Below are 24,661 nucleotides of genomic sequence, written 5' to 3'. Positions count from 1 at the left end.
TGATCACAAGAGACAGACAGATGTAATCTTCATTGACAACAGGACAGAGCAGATATTATACAAGATGTGAGCTCACAAAAGGGTACCAGTTTTACAGTGACAAAACATGTGAACGTTCGGGGTTGCCGTAACATTGAAGCTGGACAATCCAATGAACAAAAATCGGTTCACCTAAGGACTTTGAAGTGGAAAAGCCAAGAGACTATGAAGGCGAAGACCATACCCGCAAGTAAGAAGTTCATAACACGGCGACCATGCCAGATTCCCTGCGACTCCGTCTGAATCAGAGGCTGTGCTCCGACTCCTGTTTGTGCATCAGAAATGGCCGAGTCCCCCTGGTTCGACTGTTCACCAGCCATGTTTAGAGCCATTTCACCGCATATCTCGCATGTTCTGAGTTGGTTCACGAGGGGTTATGAACAAGAATGCATCAATGGCATCACAGTTAATGCAGAGATAAATGTGTCATGCAACAGGAATAACAGACAAACAGGAGTTTATCTAAACTGAAACTAGATTAAGTAAAAGGTTACTTCTGTTCTAAGTCCAACTGATTCTGGAGTTTCTTTGACCATTGAGTACTGAACAATCATAATTGCATTTCTATATATGATAACTGCTGTCTATGAATAGCAAGTCTTAAGCGTCGAATCAAGAGACCAAAATAACATATGCATAGAACTACAGATCTCTTAGCACAACTGCAGAAACGGGCACCGAAACATATCATTTCTCAGACGACAAATCAGATTTCCAAGGGAAAAAGGGTGGAACCTAAGAAACAAAACATGAGCTAATTGAATAAATCAACTAATAAGCCAGTTTTAAGTTGTTGCAGAAATCCCTGAAATGGGTTTGAAACGCATCAATATTCAACACACAACACAACCATCTGATGAACAGGATTGTAAGGGAACAAGAACATGATATAAATCGACAAGACAAGACATGGAACACAAGTTAATTGAAGGATTCAACCAACAGGTTCCAACTTCAAAAGAGGCCATCACTTGGGTAAAATCATCTCCTGGTTTTCAAGAGAAAAAAGAGAGGAAAGCAAAACGAAAAGACTCGCAATTATAAAGCCAAGATTTTTTTCATAAAAGTTCCACGCTCTATGATTCAGAACAAGACCTTGTAATTCACAAAGCATCATCACTCGAAAACAATCATCCAGTGTTGTACAATTTCCAGGAACATGACAAGAGCTAGGAAATTGTCAGATTTTGATGAGTACTTACAAGTTTCCTTTGATCTTGAACCAAGTTTCAGCACACTTCCTGTGAGCAATACCCAAATCACCTTTGCAAGCGCAACCCAACTGTAAAGGCAACCCATAGCACTCTTCTTCTCCTTCTTCCTCTTCATCTTCTTCCTCTTCTTCTTCCTCTTCCCCGTCATCAACTTCTTCACTACATCCATTGCTATCCCCCAGAGACAGATGACAGATCCTGCAATCTCTCCCGCCTTTGCTCTTCTTTTTCCTCCTCCTCTTCTTCTTACCACTTGAATGCAGCTTTACTGGCGATACGCCGCCGCTCTCCAGGTCCAAATCCGACAAGGAATCGATGTCAGAGAAGTCTCCAGCGGCGCCGATTTCGCCGGAGTACGGCAAGTCCCCGTGGTGAGATCTGAAAGCAGGCATTTTTCTTGAGGATTAAAGCAGGAGGAACAAAGGGTCATGGGGTTTGCGAGAAGAAAAGTAGAAAAAAAAAAAAGAACTTCACTGAAAAACCAAAAAAAAAAAAAAGAAGAAGAAGGAGAAGAAAGCTCAGGTTTGAGTTGTTTCAAAGAGGAGTCTTCGAGGGTTTAATGCATTTTTAGCAGACAGATGTTGGGGGAAAGAGAAAGAGATGGCTGAGCCTTTGGACAAGAGAGCAGCTTCTGTTCCTTTTTCTTGTTTTTGTCTCCCTCGAGTTTGGAATATATATCTCAACCAAGTTCCTCAACATTGTGAGATCCCGTGGTACGGATTCCAAATTCAGATTCTAGTTTCAATTTGCACTTGTTATAACCCTTAATTTTGTCATAAATGTCGAAGATTCAATTGTTTTTTGCTGAATGATAATGTTATTTGTCAATATCTTACAATTAGAAAATTAAATAAACCCGAATGCTGTTCGTTCTTCAATTAACGGAAAATGCTAAACTCGAGCACCCCAATGTCGGTAAGAAAACTCCGATATATGGGTTTAACTGACAAATACAGAAAGATGAGTTGAAATTGAAAATATGGAAAAATTACGAGGCCATAACGAAAGTGTCCGGAGAAAGAGAGTAGAATTCATATCTCTGTCAATGTCAGGGGTGGTGTCAGAATTTAACAACGTTGGCTTAGCGGAAACTTACCCTTTTTTAGAGAATATATATATATATATATATATTATTAAAATTGCAAAAAAATTAAATTAAATATGCGTGCGATGACAAAAAAATTTAGCTTATGATAAAGTTGGAAAAAATAAAGATCAATGAATGATATAAAACGCTGATTAGTTTAGTATTAAACTCAAAACTATGCATTTATTATCTTGATTCGGCTATTACTAACTAATGGGACCTTTAGCATGCGACAATAAATATGAAACTTTTAACGATTTAAATTCATTATTAGGAAACAATCAAAATTATTTTCTTTTCACAAAGCTTACATTTGTCGAATTAATTTAAGCATTGTGCCCCTTAATTAACCGAGGGAGAGAGGAGAGGGGGGGTTGAATACTATACATAAATGCGATAATATTGGACCAACCGCATCATGGCTTTTGAATATGAAAAGACTTACGTTTTCAAATTTTCGTGCGGTTTATTTAATTAATTAAATCTCATGCGACAGTGGATGGTTAGAAAGGGATGAGAATTCGAAAACGTAAAAATAGAAAGTAAATGGAAAATAATATATATATATATATATATATGTATGTATATGTGTACATAATCTTGACGTAGATAGTAAGGTCAAAATTACGATTATTTTTTTCATGCCACCAATCAGAAACTAATTTAAAGATCTTAAAAATCCAAGCAAGAAAAAATGGTGGGCAAAATTTTGGGCCAAATTTGCAGTACCATTGGGCCTAAAGTTCTTAAATACGACTACGGTGGGCTCCAATATAGACCCACAGAGAAATAATACGAAGACCCACGCGCACCATTGGCGCGTATTACAAACGCGCCCGATTTTGCTGGAGAGGAGGGGCTCGAAAACGCGCGTGACGAAAAAAAATGTCTGAAAAGTATAAATTATTATGGTTTGGTTTGGACCCCTCGATAAATGCGTAAAATATATTATTTGGAAATAAAAAAAAATATGAATAATAAATTCACTTATGAGTGTAAATGCAGCATCTTCTATCTAGAAAACAGTATCATAAATAAATAATTCATGGCAATTGAAAATTTTAAGTAAAAAAAATATCTACCAACCGTTGGTTAAGCTATTCATTAATTTGCGACTTTTATGGCATTTGAACCTTTCAAAACTATTTTCATGATAAAATTAAAAGGTTTTACGAATTATTATAATATAACTGATAAAATATATGAAACATAAAGTTGGAAAACAAATTTTTTTAACCATTCTACAATAAATATGAAACTCTAACTATTTAAATTCATTAATTGGAAGCAAAAGAAATTATTTTCTTTTCACAAATCTTACACTTGTTGAATTAACTTAAACATCATGGCATGAAAAGACTAAATTCTCAATTTTTAGTGGTGTTTATTTTATTAATTAAATTTCATGCGACGGTGGATGGTTCAAAAGGGATGAGAATACGAAAACCAAAAAATAGAAAAATGATTTACATATATATATATATGGATATGTATATATAGAATTTTGACGTAGATACTAATGTCAAAATTATAATTGGTTTTTTAATTAGACAATCAAAAACTAATTTAAATATCTTAAAAACAGAAATATATATATATTAAAAATGAAAAAAAGGGCCTAATTTGTGGTACAAGTGGGCCTAGCATTAAAGTTTTGAAATACGACCAGGTGGGCTCTTAATATAGACCCAGTTTGGTTACAAATTCATAGAAATAGTAATACAAACAACCACACGCACCATCTGCGCGTATTTCAAACGCGCCCTATTTTGCCAACGAAAATTGGCCAAAATCCGTAAAACGAAAAGCAGGGACTCGAACACGCGCGTGGCGTAAAAAATGTCTGGAAGGTGAATTGCGTTTGGTATGGACCCTTCGATAAATGAAAAAGATATATTATTTGGAAATAAAAAAAGGAATAATATAATTCATTTATGAGTGTAAATGTAGGAGAAAAAAATAACTGAAAATTCTTAAACTTATAATTTGGTATATATTAATTTATGAAAAAATATATCCATATTACTAGTTGATCAAAGCAAAATTTAAAAATTACTATATTCAAAAATATAAGTTTAGGAATTTCTATATTAAAAAATACATATTCATTAATTACTGTATTAAAAAATACAAATTCGAGAATAAAAAAATATATCTATAAATTTATGAATTAATATTATATCAAATTATGAGTTGGAAAAATTTTCATGTATTTTTTTCAAATGGAGAATTCTTCTATTTAGAAAACGGTACTCAAGTACAAATATATCTACCAACCATTGGTATTCATTTTTTAATTAACATAAATTTACTTGACGTCATCTTTTGTTGTCTGTTGGTTATAGTATCTTCATCTTGTATCTCTATATATAATTATTTTTTTTTTGAAAAATTAATTACGGTAATCTATATAATAATATAAAGATAGTAGTAGTAAATTGTTTAGATTAATTTTAGTAAAACGCTAATAAAATTGCATAAAACACACAAAAATAGAGAAATGATCATTGCACGTGAAACCTTCTTGTCAGTCGAGACTCCGAATGTATATTTTATTGTGGGCCGTAGCCCAGAAATGGAGATGGACTTTAATCATAATTTGGGCCTCTGGGGCGATGGCCTTCAGGCCCATCATATTTTAGGATTTTGATTTTTACAGTATATTTTGAATTTTTATAATCAAATATCTATCTGATAAACGACAGAAATCAGAAACGCAGGAAAATAGAATTGCCGGTTGTTTGTTTCAGACAGAGGATGGAAATTAGAAGCAAAAACACAATACACAACAGAGTTGAGTTCCTCTCTTAAGGTCTGCTTAATTAATACTCCTCTTCCTGTTGGTACTCTCCCTCCTCATCCTCATAATCTCCTTCTTCCTCGGCAGTGGCGTCCTGGTACTGCTGGTACTCGGACACCAGATCATTCATGTTGCTCTCCGCCTCTGTGAACTCCATCTCGTCCATTCCCTCACCCGTGTACCAATGCAAGAAAGCCTTCCTCCTGAACATGGCCGTGAACTGCTCGCTCACCCGCCTGAACATCTCTTGGATCGACGTTGAGTTCCCGATGAACGTCGAAGCCATCTTCAATCCCGTTGGTGGGATATCACATACCGTTGATTTCACGTTGTTGGGGATCCATTCCACAAAGTAGGACGAGTTCTTGTTCTGAACGTTCAGCATCTGCTCATCCACTTCCTTTGTGCTCATCTTCCCACGAAACATGGCTGAGGCGGTCAGGTAGCGGCCATGTCGTGGGTCAGCTGCACACATCATGTTCTTGGCATCCCACATTTGCTGGGTGAGCTCGGGAACCGTGAGGGACCTGTATTGCTGAGACCCACGTGAGGTGAGAGGAGCAAAACCCACCATGAAGAAGTGAAGACGAGGGAACGGGATGAGATTCACGGCAAGTTTGCGGAGGTCAGAGTTGAGTTGACCCGGGAATCTCAGACAGCATGTCACTCCAGACATTGTGGCAGATATCAAGTGGTTCAAGTCACCAACTGCAACAATGGAATGAGTCAGATAAGTGATCTCTAGTGTCTTTGTAAGGCATATTTACTGCTTTACATATACAGTAAAGGAACCTAAATAAACAGCAAACAAGATAAGAGCAAGAGAAAAAGACCAATGTTTGTGTGGGAAGTGTTATGCAGCAGACAAAAGTAGATTCAACATCTACAAGCGCAAGCCAGTTATAACGAAAGGGCATATTGGCAATATGATCAGAGCATCAACCAACAAACCAAAAGCATATTTGAGGCAGACCAATAAGGCATGACAGCTTTGACACAGGACATATTAACTAGTATAGAGTACAAGAGGAGTTAACACGGAAAGCAGGAGCACGAAGACAACTTACAGCTGGGAGTTGTGAGCTTCAAGATCCTGAAGCAAATATCATACAAGGCCTCATTGTCGAGAACCATGCACTCATCTGCGTTTTCAACAAGCTGGTGAACGGACAAGGTGGCGTTGTAGGGCTCCACGACAGTGTCAGACACCTTAGGAGACGGAAACACAGAGAAAGTCATCATCATCCGATCTGGATACTCTTCCCGAATCTTTGAGATCAAGAGCGTTCCCATCCCAGATCCAGTTCCTCCTCCCAAAGAATGACAAACCTGAAATCCTGCAGAGCGATTCAAGCAAAATCAAACGTTAAAACTGGAATAGCGGCCGAAATGGAATCTATCTAAGACGAGAACCACAATCATACAGAGGAAAACCGCAAGGAAGTGAAAACTGCAAGCACAAAATCAATTTACCTTGCAGGCAGTCACAGTTCTCGGCCTCTTTACGGACAACATCGAGGACAGAATCGATAAGCTCCGCTCCCTCGGTGTAGTGCCCCTTGGCCCAGTTGTTACCAGCACCGGATTGGCCGAAGACGAAGTTGTCGGGGCGGAAGATCTGACCGTAAGGGCCAGATCTGAGGCTGTCCATGGTTCCAGGCTCCAAGTCCATGAGGACCGCGCGAGGAACAAACCTCCCACAACTAGCTTCGTTGTAGTAGACATTGATGCGCTCGCGCTGCAGGTCGGAGTCGCCTTGGTAGCGACCGGTGGGATCGATCCCGTGCTCGGCACAGATAACCTCCCAGAACTTGGCACCGATCTGGTTACCGCATTGGCCTCCCTGGATGTGAAGAATCTCACGCATCTTCGTTCACAGAATGGGTTTGAGAAACCTAGGGTTTCAAGGGACTCGGGATTTTGAAATTTGAAAAGGGGAGGAGGGAGAAAGCCTAGTGCTTTGGGAATGAAGAATAGGAAAAATGGGGAAAGGCACGACCTTTATATAAAGAAGGAAAAAAGCTGGCGTTAACGCCTAATTTTTTTATAATAATTCATCTATTATTTGTTATGTCCGAAAATTCGAAGGAAACTTTCCTATGATATAAAGAAATACAAATTGTGCCAAAACAAAGTAAAGATACACGTAATTTGCATAAAAATCCATAAGGTCTTCACGGGATAATTAGTAGTTGAACAAAAAAAAAAAATTGAAACTTTACAAAAAGTCGGATGCTTTATTGAGGGTTTGGGACTTGGCTGCGACCCAAATCAACATTTGAAAGCCCTCCATTGTTGCCAATGTTTTTAGGATCTAAGCACATCATGTTAAGACGAAACACAGAGAGAGACAATTACTACAATTATAAAAGCTTCAGCAACTACAAGAGTACATTCAACACCCAGCACAAGAAGCCAAGATTGATGTAGAAACTTTGCGATTCCAGTTTAAGAGAAAGTTCAAATGATTAACATAACCACTGGTGATTTTAAAGTTTATGGATGAATGATCTCACCAAGATACATTGCGAAAAATGGCAAAATCAAATCATCTTTCACTACCGCACTATGGGGGTTTCAGAGACTGTATCTTGGAAAGAAAAGAACTAAAACATGACAACAATCGGTACCCATGACTGAAGATTTGGTGGATCAAGCAGCCTGGATAATATCAGGGGCTGAGGAACTTTCCGAGGGTTTAATGGAGTTCATTGTGTTTGCAGGCTTTGACAGATTTGGGATATACTTCCAACAGCGCTTGTGAACCCCGCTTATCTTCTTGGGAGCTTCTGCAGGGGGCGATCCTGCATCGAGCATCATCTGTTAGTCTAATGGAGGAGCTGCCTATACAAGTTTCATGGCGAGGAGATATGCCACACAAAATTCTACGGACAAGAAAACCGGTGGACTTGAAACCGCCAAAAGATACAATTGCATTGTTAAAAACTGTGAGAATTCTAATGCCAATCCACCACATTTCGTAGATCTCATCTCTCGGGTGATACACCTAAACAGTATGCAAGTTTCATTGGAAATGTTTTTGGAATCTTTTTCTTTTTCAAACTTTTACAACATCAATATAGCAAAAGGGCAAATTGTGTTTTGTTTGTACGAGAAGCTGTAAAGAACATTCAACGGCAACGAGCTGAAAGTAGACATTGTACGACAGATAAAAATGATGTACATTTCAACTAGAGAAGATGACTGATTAACAAAACTCACCGTCCTTGTGAACGATCCCCCAAGCCTTGCCATGTCTTCCATCCTGCAGTTCAAACCAAAATCAAACAAAGCCCCATAACAAACACAAAACCCCACTGTGTGTAGAAACAAGGATTTCGCTTATTGCACATATTGTAATAAAATCAAGAACCGTATGCCAAAAAGCTTCCTTCCTTCTGATGCATCATTCCCTCGGGAAACAAGCATCACATTCATCGAAAGCATGAGTCAACATCTGCCGACCATGTAGAAAGCGAAATGCGCAAATGTAGTGTCTAACATAGTCAGGAATCGAATAAGAAGATAGCAAATTCATCAGAAACTCGACTAACAATCGACTATATAATAACATATACCAGGAAAAACGAGAACCCATGTGATAAACTACTTAGCTTTCGTACGTTTTTCATGGAAAGAGAAGAAATTCACGATCGAGAAGAAAAGCAAAAAGGCAAGACCTTGTAGAGATTGATCTTAGTGATCTCATATGAGACGCCGGTCCAGTGAGTCTTAGCCATATGATAACCGATTCCCCAGTTGGGTAAGAACTGAGCCACTTCGAACAGGTTCTTCTTCTTTCTCCGTTTGGGTTTACTCGATGCGGAACTAGGGTTTTGGCTCGACGGAGAAGCCGAAGCAGAGAAGTTCCTCAGTAGATTGAAGGAGACTCTGAAGACACCTAGCGTTTCGAGTTTAGAAGCTGCTTTTGTAAGGCTCATCGCCATTGCTTCTCTCTCTCCCCCTCCCGCTCTCTCTCACCACCGCGTTCGGCGACTGGGGAAAACGAAGGGAACAGAAGTTATTCACAAATGACACACAATTTTAGTTAATTACAAATAGATCCGAGAGTATAGACTGCGTGCCGTTCTTCTCAGCCGTGATAGATATGTGTGTCGGTTTCTCAACTCCTTAGTTTCCATGGACGACAAGCAGTTTTCATTTCATATTGTAGCCTCTCTGTTGTTTCACTCCAACCCAAGATCAAGAACTAACTCAGTGGCATAATATTAGTATCAAATCGATCATCACAATTAACTTCAGAGAGACAGTGATGTGAACTGAAAGAATTATTAGTAAAGAGTGACTAAAAAGCCCTGAGAGATGGATTTGGCTTGTTGTTTCAGAAAGAATAGTATTTAAGAGGAGATTATACAACAAAAGCTGATACGACAAAGGCACTGACTAATAAGTTGCAAGAGGAACATATCCTTCCCTCTTCATCTCCTCAATCAGTACACAGAACAACAAGTCGACATCTTCATCTTGCAAATCGTCGCCAGCATGAAACTCCTTTATCTCCCCACTTCTGATTTCGATCCAGCTGCAGCCAGGGGTTTTCGGGACACCCTTTTCTCTCATCAAAGCCCTCATCTTTGCGTACTCATCCCACATCTTCGATCAGCGTAAACCTTCGACGAGATTACGTAATTTCCCGAATTCGAGGGCTCAATCTCCAGCAACATCCTCATTGCCTTCTCCCCGATCTCAATGTTATTCCTCTTTTGGCATGCTCCAAGCATTGCCCCTAACATGGTCCCATCTGGTTTCTCCGGCATTCTCTCTATGAACTCCCATGCTTCTTCCAATAGCCCCGCACGGGAGAGAAGATCGACCATGCTTGAGTAATGCTCGATTTTCGGGACTAACCCAAATGAAGAGCTCATCTGATGGAATAGCCGACGGCCCTGATCGACCAGACCTGCGTGAACGCAGGCAGAAAGCACTTGGATGAAGGTAACGTTGTCCGGGGGAACTGTCATATGTTCAAAAAGCAAAATGGCTTCATGGGCTCGGCCATGAAAGGCGAGAGCAGAGATCATGGCGTTCCATGATGCTTGGTTTTTGGCCGGGGTTGCTTCAAATACTCTCAGGGCATCGTCCAAGCTACCACACTTGGCGTACATGTCGATAAGTCCAGTTGCGACATAGATATTGTGTTCGAAGCCTCTTTCCGATGCATATGTCTCGATCTGTTTCCCTAACTCAAGGGATCCGATTGAAGAACATGCACTTAGTACAGAAGCTAATGTGATTGCGTCCGGGAAGACTCCTCCGGTCTCTTTCATATCACGGAACAGACTTATTGCTTCTTCTGACATTCCATTTTGTCCATATCTGAGATTTAATCAGTGAACCAAACGTTATGATCTTCCTCCAGATTTCTCAACAAGATACTTCACATTGAAAAGGATAAAAATTCGGACTTATTGGATAAACTGACTTACGTGGTGATCATAGCATTCCAAGTGACACGATCCTTCTTCCTCATTTCACCGAAGACCCTCCTCGCGGAACCCAATTCCCCGCACGATCCATACATACTGATCAACGCAGATCCGAGATAGGTGCTAATCTCCATATTCTTCTCCGCAGCAATATCCTCTACCAGTCTCCCAAGTCTTAAATCTCCCACATCAGCACAGGCACCAAGAACGCTAACCAACGTCTTCTCATCAGGCTCAAATCCTTCCTCCTTCATTTTCCTAAACAAATCCACTGCATCATTCGCATGACCCGTCTGGGAATACCCAGAAATCATCGAGTTCCACGAAACTCGATCCTTGTCAGCAATTTCATCGAACACCTTTCGCGCATAACCCAGTTGTCGACACCTGGCATACATTGTGATCAAAGAATGATATATGTGATCATCACTTTCCAAACCAACTTTGAACACCGAGGAATGAACCGATCTTCCGACATCAAACTGCGAGAGATTCCCGCAGGCGATGAAAACAAAAGGGTACGTGAAGTTATCTGGCTTTAACCCGGAAAACCTCATCCGGCGATACAAAGAGAGAGCCTCGCCGTGGTTGTGCCACTTGGTCGCGAGACCTCGGATCATGAAGTTGAAGCAATACTCGTTGGGTTCTTCCATGGCGGAGAAGAGAAGGAAGGCGTAAGAGGAGTCCCCAACATCGATGGCCTTGGGAATCAGAAAGTTGGGTTTCTCGACGGAGTTTAACGACATCTGGGCGTGAATTTCTCGCAACTGGTTCACTGTGACGCATTTTCTGAGAAAGTTAAGCAAATTCCTCGTGATATAGCGCTCTGCTTGCTCTTGTTGTCTGGTTTTGGAGAGAGGGAAACGACTGCAGATGAACTTTGTCAGTTTCTCCGGTTTGAGCATTTGCTCGGCTTTAGAAGCAAGGCGTGCGTTAGTAAGGGGACACGAATTAGACCAAATACAAACCGGGTTTGGGCTACAACTCAATATGGGCCTTTATTGGGCTTATCTGTGAACTATAAGGGCCTAAATGTCCTACCAGTAAACCGAACGAAAGCCCTTCCGTCGATCAACGACAGACGAGCAAAATATAAAAATGCGTCTGCCGGGAGTCGAACCCGGGTCTATTGCTTGGAAGGCAATTATCCTAACCGTTGGACTACAAACGCTCTTGGATTCCGAAAGTTTTGTACAATTAAACTTTCTTACCATTAGGGAATATAACAAGCATATAGGTGATGTTGACAAACGGGGCCACAATTCCTCGAAAATTCGCCCATATTTTTTTTCCCTTCTCCATAGATTTTTTTTTTCCTCCAAAGACGTAATAGGACAGGGTTCGTCAAAGGTCGAGCACTCGAAACGCCAAATGGTCCCCCTTTAGCTCCCGTTTTCTCCGTCGATCCCTTCTCCCTCCAGCTATCCCTCCGCCGGATTCCGATCGCCTGGCTCCTGTTTGTTTCCCCAATCTCATGAGCTATGTCTTTGTCAATTTCGTGTTTCAGGTAACCTTCGTTTTCCGTCAGTCCAAACGAGCCACTTTTCCTTTTTCTTATTCGCTATTGGATTCCACCGTCATCATCAATCATCATCCTCGATTGCTTCTGTTGACTTTTTCTTTTTTGAATTTTTACTGTATTGGTGGTTGTTACGTGATTCGGTTGATTGTTTATCGGGCGTATGTTTGGTGTAATCCAGGGGGTTTTCAACAATTTGACGGATGAGTCGGCTTTGAAGGCAGCGAAATTTTGAGCTATAAAGGCCTTTGGGTTTTCTTTTCCAGAGATGTTTCAGTATTGTTTTCGAGGGTTGTCGATCGATAGTTGAGGATGATAGAGATGGGTTTTCACGGGTTTGAAGGAACTATGGTTTTGGTCAAGATGAGATTGTTGAGGATTGCGAGTCATCTCATTCGTCTTCATGGGTTCGCCTGATTGTCGTACTTGAAGGAGGCTCAGAATTTGATTTGATTTTTGCTCTGAGAAGTCTTAGCCTTTCAAGCATCTGTTTTAGGTGTTTGGTGTAGATATGGATGAAAAGGCTAGTTCTTGGATTCGGAGGACCAAGTTCTCTCATACGGTTTGCCACCGTATGGATTCATCGAGGTTAACCTCTGTCCCGTTTACCGTAAACCAAGAGAGGATTTCTGGAATGAAGACAAGACCTGGGACATCGTCATCGGATCTGAAGTTGCTTTCTGGCGGCTCAGGGACTCAGCAGAATCCAGCGTGCTCGCAAGCTGACAGATACGTTATTGGTTCGGCTATCCAGACTAATCCAGTCACTAATAAACAGAGGTCGGTATCTCCATCGCCACAGACTGTTCTGACTGATACGTTTAGGAAAGCGAGGTCTGATCGTAAGAGGTTTTCTACTCCACACCCGAGAAGAACAGAATCAGAGAAGGGAATGAAGGTGAAGTGGTTCCACAAAGATTCCCTTGAAAAGAAATCATTCAGTTCACGGTCTCCATCGCATGCGAGTCCGATTAGGGATCTAGGTACGCTGAAGATCCAAGAGAGGGTTAAGAGCAAGAAGGAAATGGCATGGACAAAATATTTCGATCATGGAGGTCGTAGGGTTAATGCTGTGGACACGGCCGATGAATACAACATCAATATGTCTAAGCTGTTTCTTGGCCTGAGGTTTGCACATGGTTTACATAGCCGTCTTTACCATGGGAAATACAATGATGAGGCGGTTGCTGTGAAGCTCATCACTGTGCCTGATGACGACGAAAATGGATGCTTGAGAGCTCGTTTGGAGAAACAGTTTACCATCGAAGTCACCCTATTGTCCCGGTTGCGCCATCCAAATGTTATTAAGGTGATAAATATGTCCCCTTATTCCTTGTGTCGTAGGGATACTTGTAATGTCTAGTTAGAGGGTCCTCATCCTTGTGAATCTTTTGGCAGTGTCTTAACCAGTTAACCTTTGGCAAATGGCAAAGTTCTTATTTTTTTTATTCCTGAAAACATCTTCTTCACTGTTCGTTTGGCTTGTCCTTTACAGTTTGTTGGAGCGTGCAAAGATCCGCCTGTATATTGTATCATCACTGAGTATTTAGCTGAAGGATCTCTGAGGTCGTATCTGCACAAGCTTGAGAATAAGAGCCTTCCTTTGCAAAAGTTAATCGCGTTTGCACTTGACATTGCGAAAGGAATGGAATACATTCACTCACAACGTGTAGTTCATCGGGATCTTAAGCCAGAAAACGTGTTGATCGATGATGACTTCCTCTTGAAGATTGCTGACTTTGGCATAGCGTGCGAGGAGGAGTACTGTGATCTGTTGGCTGATGACCCGGGAACTTATAGGTGGATGGCGCCTGAAATGATAAAGCGGAAACCATATGGGCGAAAAGCCGATGTTTACAGCTTTGGGCTTGTTCTATGGGAAATGGTAGCGGGGTCAATCCCGTATGAGGACATGAATCCGATTCAAGCTGCTTTTGCAGTGGTGCACAAGGTAAGCAAAATTTCTCTCTCCCTTCAGACAAGTAAAGGTATGATTGTTTAGTACTTGAGGAGCTTATAATAGTTCGAGAAGGTTTAAAGGAATTTGGTGTTGAATTTTAGAACATGAGACCGAGAATGCCGGAGGAATGCCCGGCAGGCTGCAACCGGAAAAGAGGCCAGAGTTCTGGCAGATAGTGAAAGTGCTCGAACAGTTCAAAGAGTCACTCGGCCGAGATGGGAACCTCAATCTGATGCCAACCCAACTCTGCAGGGACCCTAAGAAAGGCTTGAAACATTGGATTCAGAAACTTGGCCCTATTCACTCCAATTCCACTGGCTCTTCCATGCCTAAGCCTAAGTTTGCTTGACATCTCATCATCAGTTGCAGTTTGTAATTATATATATATATATATCGTGTTTCAGGTAACCTTCGTTTTCCGTCAGTCCAAACGAGCCATGAAGCTCTCTGGTGACGTGAAGATCCGAGTGCTCTTATATATAGGCTCTGTGTGTAGTGTATGTATCTCAGAAGGTATATTTATATGCGCATGTTCATAAAGCAGGATATCATGAACAGGGTTACACTTCACAAATACATCGGTCTCGTGAACGTTTATATATACATGTATATATGTATCCCAGATCCAACCAAAGTAAACACAAATACTTTTACCAGAAACAGAGGTGGTGGTTAAGGAGTGATATTCTCGTCGTCTTGGATCATCGGAAGACCTCCCCGAACTCCCTCCGTATGGCCCAAAGCATTTCGACGCACTCTTTCATGGAAGGCCTGTCCGATCTGGCCGAGGCCAGACACTGCCGTGCCAGCCTCATCATCTTCTCGGCCACTGAAATCGATGCTTGTGATCTCCTCAGGACAGGATCCATTACTAGGACCACTTCATCGTCTCTTAGTCCTTGCATCGCCTGTGCATTACATCATCATCATCATCATCATGGCTCATGGGTCTCACTTGCAATAATGAATGAGCCCATCAATTGATCATATGAATATGAATATAAAGCCTCCCCACCCATTTAACAGTGAGCCTTTCTTTACGAGGTCTCTTTGACTCGATGGGGCGCCTTCCGGAGACAAGCTCCACAACAAGTACACCGAAAGAGTAAATGTCGCTCTTCTCGGTGAGTTGAAACGTCCGGAGGTAATCAGGATCCACGTAACCTGCAGAACCTTTTACCTGTGTTGAGATATGAGTGGCGCCTTCATCTTCCGACACTAGCCTTGCAAACCCAAAGTCTGCCACCTTCGCTCTGAGTTTCTCCGTGATTAGTATATTCGTCGCTTTTATATCTCTGTGTATTATTGGAGTATCTGTATACGATATACAGTATATCAATATAGAAGTCATACGCAGTTCTTCTACCATAAGCACACGTAAATCATATGAATATAATCTAATACGAAATTAACTGAGAACCTGTATAGGTGTGAAGATAGGTGATTGCATGAGCTACATCTATTGCAATCTCCAGACGTTCTGCCATTTCGAGGCGCTTCCCCTTTGAACCTGTGTCAACCATAAATACTACACTGCTTAAAAAAATTTCACTTCCAGTCATTAGGATGGAAACCATTGGCGTGTTTGTGAACAAATAATTTGTTTGCCTGAACCAAAAGTTGAGAACTCTCCAATCCAAATACTTAGCTTTACCAAATTTGCTGATATTTTCCTAGAAAACTAGAGACTAACAATTGTCTATACCATAGAAGGTGAAGAAGAAGAAGAAAGAATTACATCTTGCTTAACTTACCATCGAGATGTTCTCGCAGGTTTCCGTTGCCCACATACTCAACAACAATAACTCTTTCATCTTCATGTTCCAGAAAACCATACAGCCTTACCAAATTCATATGCTCAATCTTTGACAGTGTATATATTTCATTCTTAAACTCTAGCAACCAGCTTCTGCCATAGTTGTTCTGCACACAGAATTTCAGTTATTTTGACATCTTTGCAAAAGCGTCGGCTCAATCACTTCGATATTATCAAAAATAGCTTCACTTTCACTTTCAAAGCTAACATTGTGATTATAGGCAAAGACCATTCAGAACACAACTTCTAGTAACTACATAGAGTAGTGTTACCTTTCTGGCACGCTTGATAGCAACAAGAGTTCCATCATGGAGCCTTCCCTTGTACACAGTTCCAAAACCACCTTCACCAATCTGATTAGCCGGAGAAAAATTTTCAGTTGCTTTCTGAAGCTCCTCGAAGGAGAAAATGACAGGGCCGAAGTGCCAAGTTTTGCTAGAAGAACTTTTTCCAGAGTACTTTGATCTTGAACCTGAGAATCTATATGGGCCTGAAAAGTTTCTTTTTGCTGCTCTTACGACATAGCTGTCCGACAAATAATCTGTTGAACTTGAAACTGTGCATATACAGGGAAAGAAAAGACAGTTGTCATACAGTGTAGAGATGCATAGAAATACCGCCATCAAAGAGTGAACGAAACGTTTAATGAATCTGAAAGGTGAGGCTACTATGTCCTTCTAGTCCATTGGCTTTCAATAATATAAAGAGAGCCACTACGATGATATATCGCCAATTCTTTCAAGGATCTAATTCTAAACGCGTAGTTGGTAACTGGGGAAAGGATGTTAAGATTCTTCACTACATCTACGGATTACGTAACAATAAAACTTAGATCAATCAGACATCAGAAACTTACATGAAGATTCTCTGTCGACTGAGAGGCTATCTCCAGGTTCAGACCTACATTCTTCTGAGGTTGACTTTCTTGGTCCTGAGAAAACAAACGCAAAGACTCCTGCTACTTTCTTCGCAGCCCTTCTGATAACACTGAATACGGAGGTTTTCCTCTCCTGGTGATCAGAAGCTACACTGCTCCAATTATACTCAGAGTCTAAATTCTGATGTTTTCCACTGGGGAAGAGGACGAGAGGAGTTGGGGCTTTTCTCCTCATCAGCAAACTTCTAGTACATCGCTACGAAGAAATTTGATAATTTCTTATGGCCAAAGTCCAACCAATGAAGTTTGTTGCCCTCATGTAACCTTCATTCCTGTAATTTTAAATCCAAGCAAAACATACTTACATATCACACACACACACATATATATATATCTTTGTTATATTGTCAATCTTTGACCAATTCAAAAAACTAGATTGGTCTTCCACGTTTTTTTCTTATTATTTTTGTTAAGTTACTTGGTCAACAGGAATAAACCATGAGAAATCATTGGAGAACACTGAATCGTGTATACTTTGACTTTTTTAAAAGAGGAGAGAAGACAAGACAGCGACCAATGGTTTTAAAATCTTCTTTTGTTTGAATAAATTTTTAAAAGGAACTTGATAAGCCCTAACAATCAGAATTATGGAAAGCAATTCATTAGATATATTTACGTTTATAAATGCACCAAAGTTAGCAATCACAATACATAAGAAAGAAAAATCACTTATTAGACAAAATGATAAACACAGTAATTACATTTGTTTTACAAATCATTTATTTCTTTTCCTATTCTCTTATAAAACATCCAACCATATAAACCAAAGCACTCATCAGCTTCTTTTTCCTCAATACGCAACAAAACAGCACATTGAACTGGTAATCATATTAATTAAAAGTAGAATCAGAATGATTATCGAGTTGAGAGGGACTCACTGCTTTTCTTGTTGTCCTCGGTCAGACACATAGTGGCTCCATTTCTCATTTGAGGACGTTAGGAGCAGTTGAGGTGGAAGCAGAAGCAGAGGCTGATGATGAGAGCAGTGTCTCCCTGAACTCCCTACGTATTGCCCATAGCATTTCAACACAGGCTTTCATCGTAGGTCTCACTGATCTGGCAGTGGCAAGACATATGCCACCTCATTTTCTCGCAGTCCCTGAATTGCCTGCACCAAAAACAAAAGGGCTGATATTGAAGATCCCAAAAAAATAGCTTGGTAGGCATACCACCTGAACTTTAATAAACTCAGGAAGTAATAGTCCTGTGGCCTGATTTTAATCAGATGCAAACAATTTCTTTAGACCACACACGTGATACCAGTCATAAAAAAATTCGGAAACTTAATTGTCCGATTCGCTCGGAACAATTAGACAACCAGCGCAAATTGGTTGTAGTCTTTTAGATTAGGAGATACTACCCTTTCTTTACATGATTACACACTTCGTATTCCACAACTCTTGCCATCTCTGTAGGAATGCTACAAAATGCCAAATTGCATCAAACATGAGAACAAGAAAACATAGGTGTATGGGTCTCATCTGATCGTGAGAACTGTACTTGGTAAACACAACCAATCTGGGACTCAACCATACCCATGTTTGAATGAACTCAAGAAAACAGCAAAAAAAACAGCCAACAACTCCCCCGTAATGTCCAAAACGAAGTATTGCTTGATCATTGGTCCTAAGCAATGTAATAGTTCCCTCTGGTTTACCTGAGGTTTGAGGACACTTTTAGGGAATAATCAGGACACTTTTAGAGAATAATCAATGACAGAACTAAGGGTACATACGCATTCAACAGTGAGCCCCTCTTTCCATGATCTCTTTGGCTCTATGGGGATGCCTTCCAGTGACAAGCTCCACAAGCAGAACATCAAAAGAATACGCATCACTCTTCTCTGTGGTCCACATAGCCTGCCGAACCTTTAACCAGCGTCGAAATATGAGTGGCAACACGATCTTCACAGATCAGACGGGCAAAGCCAAAGCTGCTACCTTGGCTCTGAGTTTCCCTGTGATGAGGATATTCGTTGCCTTTATATCTCTGTGAATTATTGGAGTTTCTGCAATTTTCCAATGCAAAGTTGGATTCAGAAACGTTGTCTAAGCTGATTGTTATGTTAAGGTAAGCAAAAACCTTTTGGCTTTAGGTTATCAGTCATCGGTTTTGCTAATAACAAACCCCATACAATATAAGTTATATTGTAACCCAATAATGAAAAACCAAAAGGAAATAACTTGACTAGCAATGAGCCACATCAATCGCAATCTCCAGCCGTTCCGCCATTCCAAGGTGGTTCCCCATTGAACCTGCATTGATCAAGGACAAGACTACAGTAGTCCACAACTTGACTAGCAATGAAATCATAGAAGCCACTCGCTCATTCAAGCACAAAGAATGCCTCTTGTTCAACTTACCATCCAGGTAATCTTGCAGGTTTCCGTTGCCAACATATTCGACAACAATGATCCTTTCATCTCCATCATCCAGAAATCCATACAGCTTTACCAAATTCAAGTGCTCAATCTTGGATAGTGTGTATATTTCATTCTTGAATTCTTGCAACCAGCTTCTACCATAGTTGTTCTGCAACAAAACTTACAGTTTTGGGCATATTCGCAGAGAAGATTTCTAAACAATTTGTTCCTTTGTTATATTTTCACTTTCGCTAGTCAAGCTTATTGTTCAAGCAATTGTCAGAGTAAACATTGCTACTGTAGCACCTCAGCTGGTTAGCCATGGATAGTTATTCCAGATGATTCTTCTTTGTACACTTCATCATCAATCACACACTCATTTTAAATAATTTCTTTGTAGGGTATCTGTCACAAGATGACTCCACATCAAGCACACCAAATTGTGGGCTTGATATGGTAGACTTGGTAGTCACCATAAAAGACAGCCCGCCATGGAGGCATAGGTGGGTCTTACCTTTCCATCACACTCTTGATCATATAATAGCATGGACAAGACAATATAGGACACAACCCCTAGTTCCCAAAAGGTTGTCTTACCTTTCTCGCACGCTTGATAGCAACAGCAGTTCCATCATCAAGCCTTCCCTTGTATACAGTTCCAAAACCACCTTGTCCAATCTGATGAGCTGAAGAGAAATTTGTAGTTGCCTTCTGAAGCTCCTCAAAGGAGAAAACTACATGACCAAGAATCCGGTTTTTGCAAGAGGAAGAAGCCTTTCCTGAATACCTGTTATTTAAACCAGAAACTTTTCTCTTTTTCGCCCTTCTAATGGGGCCGTCTGACAGTTTTTCCATGGAGTTTGAAAAACATTGACACAGTCATTATGAAACAACCGTACAATCTAGAAAATGCATAGAAATATCTCAGCCACATTAGCTTTAGTCTATGAAACAAATCCAGATGAACGTAAGTGATGAGGCTTTCATATTCTTACAGTCTAATGGACCTTTAGCAAATGAAATAAAGTCAGATGAATGTGAGGGTAATAAGGTTTGGGCCCTAACTCCACCACAAAAGCTACCTTAAGAGTGGAGGTTTGACCCTTACTTATATATTGGCCCAAATCCCTCTCATTTTCCAATGTGGGACACTTATCAATACCGCCCCCTTTAGACAGCGACGTCCACGGCGCTGGGGCAAATCTGGTCGCTGGCGGCTTCTCGGTCGATGGCGGCTTCTCGATCACTGGCGGCTTCTCGATCACTGGCGGCTTCTCGGTCCATCCCCGACCGTTCCTCTCCCGACCGTCCCACAACCACCGAGTCGACCGCATGTCCGCACGGCCCGTCAAAGGCCCACCGGAAAGTAGAGAGTTAGGCTCTGATACCAATTAATAAGGTTTGGGCCCTAACTCCACCACAAAAGCTAGCTTAAGAGTGGAGGTTTGACCCTTACTTATATATTGGCCCAAATCCCTCTCATTTTCCAATGTGGGACACTTATCAGAGGGATGAAGCTATCATGTCATTTATGACCATTGGCTTCTAGCATATGACAACAAGGCTATCACGTTCTTACAGTCTAATTCGGGAAAGGTTGTCATCACCTTCACCGCATCGATGATTGGTGGAACTGAAAACTTCCGAACAACGAATTCCAGATACTTATGAGAAGATTCCCCATCTGATGTTATGCTCTCTCAAGGTTCAGATCTACATTCTTGTGGAGTTGACTTTCCATTCGAGAACAAGATAGCAGAGGCCCCTACTACTTTTTTGAGCGCCCGTCGTATATAGTAATTACTGCCCCAACTATACTCAGAATCAGAAGTCTGATTGTTTCTTATGCCCAATCCCATGAAATAAGTTTTTTCATCATGTGAGTTTTTTGTGTGTGTAAACCCATATATCTTTGTGATGCTTCAAGTATTTTTGACCAATTCAAACAGCTTAATTCAAACAGCCATGAAAAAAGACCATTGATCATAAATTCTCTTTCTTGTCCAAGTAATAAAGGAAAAGTAACAAGAAACCTTTTAACCAAGGCTTCCCACAAAACCCTAAAAATCATAGAATATAAAGAAATCAGTTGAATTCGAGGTTATAGGAGCAGCGGAAGCCATACCTCCGTACTAGTTGAATTCGAGGTTTTAAAGTACAAATGAAAAGTCAGCCTTCAGGTAGCACCTGAAACAAGACATTTTATTCATGAACACGAAAACAATCCTACATTGTTCCATTGATAGAGAAAATGACATAACCAGAAGAGAAAAGCGCAAATATATGTTGTACAAGAGGGAGAATATTCACTTCCTCGTACATTCGGAAAGAGACTGATTCTATTTATAGCTGTCTACATGTTCCATCGATCGAGTTTGCTGCGGTCCATCAAACTAATAAGAAGGAGAACATGTCTATTGTTAGGATGTTTGGCGATATTTAATGATCAATCCATAGAGAAAAACATGAGTTAGATACAAACCTTGAAAAATTAACAGAATAATAGATAAATTTCACAAACAAACAGAACCAGAGGAATTATGGATAACACTGACCTGTCGCATCAAAATTGACTCTTTCTCCAGTTGAATATATGTTGTAGAAGAGAGCAGAAAAGAAATATAGGATTGAAGTAAGTATGATAAATCCTTGGAAGGAGCCCATTACTTCAACGAAGAAACCAGCTCCAACTGTCCCAACTATAGCAGCCAATGTCCCACCTGTGAGACACATTCCTAAAACAAGAAAAGGCACAAAGTGTTTAGAAGATTTCTGAACTCGGAGGACCTCCCAGCTTCGCCTGAAATGTATGATTGGTTATATCTGAATCAAGGTTGAGATATCTTACGGGAGGTATTCGTATTATGTTTTTTTATGTGTGCATTGTGAATATATGTTAAGGGTTTTGGTAAGCAATACTTCACAATAGTAAGACCAATATAAAGTTTTACCATGTAGAACACCAGCATATTCTGGAGCAATTTCCTGAAACAAAAGAACATTATAAATTTCAAGGAACTCGAGATTTCTAGGTGGTTCAGTATAGACAATCTTGCATGTTACCTGAAGGTTAATAAGAAACCCCAAGTGGCTGAAGGATTTAAGCCCAACGGCTAAACTAAGCCAAGCAGATGCAACTAAAGGACGCCTTGCAGTGGTCAGACCGACGAGGGCAATCCCAGGACCGAAAAAACCAATGGACTGCAAGAACAAAGACCAATATGACAGAGATAGCAGGGAAAAAAACAGTTGAATGCACCCGATTTCATTATATCATGCTTCATCGTCGCTGGGATATGCATATATAACTTAAGTCTGAAATACCCTCATGAATGGATATGGTCTTGTGAAAAGAAATAACAAACCTGCATGATCTTCCGAGTTAAAGTGACACTTGTACCACGCCGAATCAAAAGGTCTGACCAAAAACCAGCAATGTATCCAGTGAAGGCCATCATACTCCATGGAACAGCACTAAACCAGGCAGCTTGTCTGAGGTTCACATGATACACCTGCCACGGAATGTTACATTTCTGTATCTCCTAAAAAGTCTAGAGAAACAAGAATCGGTTCACATTTCCTTGGTGCTAAGGCCTTACTGAATTGAAGTAGATCGGCATCCAAGAAAGGATCACAAAAAAGCCCTGAAAATAACCAATGTAAAATCAGTTATATGAATTTCACATAATAGGGAAACATATGGATATAATATGTTGCTTTGTGCACGGTAACGTAGCAATTCACCAGAATCACAGTAACAAGAGAGATGCTAAAAATGTTTTGAAATGAAGGGAGTTTTTTATATATTACCCAGCTGTGCATGGCATTTGCAACGATAACAGACCATGTGGGCATCTTCGAAAGTAGGCGTCTGAAAGGAGGGATTACTCTTGTTTTTTTGGGTTTGTTCTCCACAGCACTTGCTTGCTGGTTATGCTTTATGTACTCCAATTCAAACTTTGTAATCTGAGGATGCTGATCTGGTGTACTTGATGTAGCAGACAGCCACACAAGCACCCACAGGAATCCCGATAATCCAAAAATTACGAAGGGGCCAAAGATGCCGCCTTGCGACATGAGAATAGGGGACAGCATGAGTCCTACAACATTCCCAAGCTGAAACCCAGCCATAGCAATGCCAACGGCTCTAGCACGTTCTGTTGGAGGAAACCATCTACAAGAAATGGTTCCAGTCATCTCCCAGAAAGTATTTTAGTCAACAAGTTTTCAATAAACAATGATCCCTGAAGGAAAAGTGACAAACAAAGCATGATCAATACCTAGCGACCATGTTGTTCATGCAAGGAAGAGCCACTCCTTCAGCGACACCGAGCATAGTTCTCGCGGCAAGAAGAGCCCATAAAGAAGTATCAGCAGCCCAGGGCGTAAGGAAGGTCGCTAAAGACCACAAAGCCACACCCCAACCCATCACTACTTTGCCGCCATAGCGGTCCACCAAAGTTCCACCGACTATTGGTGAAACTAGGTATCCCCAGAGGAACGATGACTACCAGAAGAGATCGAGAAAGTGTAAGCGAAACCCGGTAGACGAACAAAAACGAAACGCACAGTAGAATCAAGGGTTTACGAGATGATCAGAGATGGAGACAAAAAAACAAAAACCAAAACTCTTGGAAGAATAACCTGAACGATACCGGAAAAAGACTTGCTCCATCCGTGAGCCATCGACAGCGGAACAATTGCAACGGACATCACCACGCGGTCCGCGTTGCAGAGAGCCAGGGCAAGAGCAAGCATAGCCACAACCTTCACCCTCTCCGACGTTATGAATTCCGAAAAGCTAGGTTGCGCCGCCGCTGCCTCCGCCACCGGCTGGGTTTCCGGCATCCGGCGAGCGTCGTTACACGAGAGTCTAACTCGGCGAGACGGAAAACCTAGTAGATCAGCAGCGGCGGTGCGTCCAAAGGAATTCAGCGCACCGAAGCTTGTCCCCGAGAAGAGGAACACCCTTCGCCGGAGGTCTGGGGCCGGCGGGGAAGAAGATTGCAGTTTAGAGAGATTCGAAATCAAGATTGATCGATTTCCATGGAGTTGAAGAGAGCAGTTGCTCATCGAGCAATGACCGGAGAGAGTGACTGTCATTTCCATCGCTTGCTTTTCTTGCTTCTTGCGGTGAGAAGAAAAGAACAGGGAGAAAGCTTTATTCCGTCGAGTGGCATATTCGTGATTTACAAAAATAGCGGCGGACCTTGAAGGAAATCTCTACAACGCCGACATGCTTATACGGGCTGTACTACTTTACTATCGGCCCAATATATTCCTCTTTCTCTTTTGCCTTTTGGGTTTAGTTTGAGCCCACTTCGTCGTGTGTGTAATTATTATAATTGAAGATAATTGTATTAATAATGTAATAAACTGTATAATTTTTTTGTTTCGGAAGAACACACATGGTAACATTTTTTTTAGATGTGGTATATGTGGATATTGATCACTCTTATTTCATAATGGTATTCCAAAC

The 24,661-nt window shown here is 40.9% G+C and overlaps 7 protein-coding genes, 1 non-coding gene and 1 pseudogene across 13 annotated transcripts; 1 reads left to right on the top strand and 8 right to left on the bottom strand.

The window, feature by feature from the left end:
* Nucleotides 1-6: 6 nt before the first annotated feature.
* Nucleotides 7-1,903, bottom strand: LOC104810739. The gene is made up of 2 exons (XM_010537128.1): nucleotides 1,242-1,903; nucleotides 7-393 (listed from the first exon to the last, which is right to left on the bottom strand). The coding sequence occupies exons 1-2, from the start codon at nucleotides 1,643-1,645 to the stop codon at nucleotides 168-170; spliced, it is 630 nt and encodes a 209-aa protein (XP_010535430.1). The 5' UTR covers nucleotides 1,646-1,903; the 3' UTR covers nucleotides 7-167.
* Nucleotides 1,904-5,044: 3,141 nt separating this feature from the next.
* Nucleotides 5,045-7,119, bottom strand: LOC104810737 (tubulin beta-2 chain). Its single transcript, XM_010537127.2, has 3 exons — nucleotides 6,614-7,119; nucleotides 6,208-6,477; nucleotides 5,045-5,848 (listed from the first exon to the last, which is right to left on the bottom strand). Exons 1-3 carry the CDS (start codon nucleotides 7,005-7,007, stop codon nucleotides 5,163-5,165), a joined length of 1,350 nt encoding a protein of 449 aa, XP_010535429.1. The 5' UTR covers nucleotides 7,008-7,119; the 3' UTR covers nucleotides 5,045-5,162.
* A 429-nt stretch (nucleotides 7,120-7,548) lies between these two features.
* On the bottom strand, nucleotides 7,549-9,166 carry LOC104810736. The gene is made up of 3 exons (XM_010537126.2): nucleotides 8,821-9,166; nucleotides 8,363-8,405; nucleotides 7,549-7,944 (listed from the first exon to the last, which is right to left on the bottom strand). Exons 1-3 carry the CDS (start codon nucleotides 9,085-9,087, stop codon nucleotides 7,793-7,795), a joined length of 462 nt encoding a protein of 153 aa, XP_010535428.1. The 5' UTR covers nucleotides 9,088-9,166; the 3' UTR covers nucleotides 7,549-7,792.
* Nucleotides 9,167-9,416: 250 nt separating this feature from the next.
* Nucleotides 9,417-11,494, bottom strand: LOC104810735 (pentatricopeptide repeat-containing protein At2g34400). The gene is given in 3 exon segments (XM_010537125.1): nucleotides 9,417-9,759; nucleotides 9,762-10,477; nucleotides 10,588-11,494. Coding segments are annotated over 3 exon segments (1,836 nt in total). The 5' UTR covers nucleotides 11,493-11,494; the 3' UTR covers nucleotides 9,417-9,544.
* A 192-nt stretch (nucleotides 11,495-11,686) lies between these two features.
* On the bottom strand, nucleotides 11,687-11,758 carry TRNAG-UCC. Its single transcript has one exon. It is a non-coding gene; the product is annotated as a tRNA-Gly (tRNA).
* Nucleotides 11,759-11,868: 110 nt separating this feature from the next.
* Nucleotides 11,869-14,454, top strand: LOC104810734 (annotated as a pseudogene).
* A 313-nt stretch (nucleotides 14,455-14,767) lies between these two features.
* Nucleotides 14,768-17,021, bottom strand: LOC104811273 (calmodulin-binding receptor-like cytoplasmic kinase 1). Its single transcript, XM_010537936.1, has 6 exons — nucleotides 16,739-17,021; nucleotides 16,155-16,438; nucleotides 15,821-15,989; nucleotides 15,487-15,576; nucleotides 15,082-15,380; nucleotides 14,768-14,974 (listed from the first exon to the last, which is right to left on the bottom strand). The coding sequence occupies exons 1-6, from the start codon at nucleotides 16,992-16,994 to the stop codon at nucleotides 14,768-14,770; spliced, it is 1,305 nt and encodes a 434-aa protein (XP_010536238.1). The 5' UTR covers nucleotides 16,995-17,021.
* An 819-nt stretch (nucleotides 17,022-17,840) lies between these two features.
* Nucleotides 17,841-24,363, bottom strand: LOC104810733 (probable anion transporter 4, chloroplastic). 6 transcript variants are annotated; one of them, XM_010537123.1, is made up of 11 exons: nucleotides 23,827-24,363; nucleotides 23,463-23,689; nucleotides 22,993-23,356; nucleotides 22,782-22,826; nucleotides 22,548-22,694; nucleotides 22,246-22,383; nucleotides 22,134-22,167; nucleotides 21,738-21,917; nucleotides 21,493-21,575; nucleotides 21,308-21,369; nucleotides 17,841-17,927 (listed from the first exon to the last, which is right to left on the bottom strand). In XM_010537123.1, exons 1-9 carry the CDS (start codon nucleotides 24,289-24,291, stop codon nucleotides 21,571-21,573), a joined length of 1,605 nt encoding a protein of 534 aa, XP_010535425.1. In that variant the 5' UTR covers nucleotides 24,292-24,363; the 3' UTR covers nucleotides 17,841-17,927; nucleotides 21,308-21,369; nucleotides 21,493-21,570. The 6 variants fall into 6 exon arrangements, with proteins under 6 accessions (XP_010535425.1, XP_010535424.1, XP_010535426.1 ...); XM_010537122.1 differs by having other exon boundaries at nucleotides 21,503-21,575; XM_010537124.1 differs by lacking the exon at nucleotides 17,841-17,927 and having other exon boundaries at nucleotides 21,137-21,369.
* Nucleotides 19,007-20,516, bottom strand: LOC104811272 (calmodulin-binding receptor-like cytoplasmic kinase 1). The gene is made up of 4 exons (XM_010537935.1): nucleotides 20,345-20,516; nucleotides 19,780-20,021; nucleotides 19,183-19,351; nucleotides 19,007-19,074 (listed from the first exon to the last, which is right to left on the bottom strand). The coding sequence occupies exons 1-4, from the start codon at nucleotides 20,514-20,516 to the stop codon at nucleotides 19,007-19,009; spliced, it is 651 nt and encodes a 216-aa protein (XP_010536237.1).
* Nucleotides 24,364-24,661: the final 298 nt, after the last annotated feature.

This window comes from Tarenaya hassleriana, unplaced genomic scaffold (assembly GCF_000463585.1).
Source record: "Tarenaya hassleriana unplaced genomic scaffold, ASM46358v1 Cleome19, whole genome shotgun sequence".
In the NCBI taxonomy this organism is placed as follows: Eukaryota; Viridiplantae; Streptophyta; class Magnoliopsida; order Brassicales; family Cleomaceae; genus Tarenaya; species Tarenaya hassleriana.
This window is presented reverse-complemented; position numbering and strand designations above follow the sequence as displayed.

Bases quoted from the DNA above. Each gene is read 5' to 3' on its own strand.
- LOC104811273 (XM_010537936.1), bottom strand. From the start codon at position 16,994: ATGAGGAGAAAAGCCCCAACTCCTCTCGTCCTCTTCCCCAGTGGAAAA. The intron at 16,439-16,738 runs GTAAGTTTCTGA...GTATATGCACAG, and splicing joins AGTCGACAGAGAATCTTCAT to TTTCAAGTTCAACAGATTAT. The intron at 15,381-15,486 runs GTTCTCAGTTAA...TATCGTATACAG, and splicing joins CTATCTTCACACCTATACAG to ATACTCCAATAATACACAGA.
- LOC104810736 (XM_010537126.2), bottom strand. From the start codon at position 9,087: ATGGCGATGAGCCTTACAAAAGCAGCTTCTAAACTCGAAACGCTAGGT. The intron at 8,406-8,820 runs GTCTTGCCTTTT...TTTGAACTGCAG, and splicing joins CTAAGATCAATCTCTACAAG to GATGGAAGACATGGCAAGGC. The intron at 7,945-8,362 runs GTGAGTTTTGTT...TGCTCGATGCAG, and splicing joins GGGGATCGTTCACAAGGACG to GATCGCCCCCTGCAGAAGCT.
- LOC104810739 (XM_010537128.1), bottom strand. From the start codon at position 1,645: ATGCCTGCTTTCAGATCTCACCACGGGGACTTGCCGTACTCCGGCGAA. The intron at 394-1,241 runs GTAAGTACTCAT...GAACCAACTCAG, and splicing joins TTCAAGATCAAAGGAAACTT to AACATGCGAGATATGCGGTG.
- LOC104811272 (XM_010537935.1), bottom strand. From the start codon at position 20,516: ATGCGGTCGACTCGGTGGTTGTGGGACGGTCGGGAGAGGAACGGTCGG. The intron at 20,022-20,344 runs GTATTGATAAGT...AAAAACTGTCAG, and splicing joins GTCGCTGTCTAAAGGGGGCG to ACGGCCCCATTAGAAGGGCG. The intron at 19,352-19,779 runs GTAAGACAACCT...GTTTTGTTGCAG, and splicing joins CTATCAAGCGTGCGAGAAAG to AACAACTATGGTAGAAGCTG.
- LOC104810737 (XM_010537127.2), bottom strand. From the start codon at position 7,007: ATGCGTGAGATTCTTCACATCCAGGGAGGCCAATGCGGTAACCAGATC. The intron at 6,478-6,613 runs GTAAATTGATTT...ATCGCTCTGCAG, and splicing joins GAACTGTGACTGCCTGCAAG to GATTTCAGGTTTGTCATTCT. The intron at 5,849-6,207 runs GTAAGTTGTCTT...CCATTGTTGCAG, and splicing joins GAAGCTCACAACTCCCAGCT to TTGGTGACTTGAACCACTTG.
- LOC104810733 (XM_010537123.1), bottom strand. From the start codon at position 24,291: ATGGAAATGACAGTCACTCTCTCCGGTCATTGCTCGATGAGCAACTGC. The intron at 23,690-23,826 runs GTTATTCTTCCA...CTCTTCTGGTAG, and splicing joins CTTTTTCCGGTATCGTTCAG to TCATCGTTCCTCTGGGGATA. The intron at 23,357-23,462 runs GTATTGATCATG...CATTTCTTGTAG, and splicing joins ATGAACAACATGGTCGCTAG to ATGGTTTCCTCCAACAGAAC.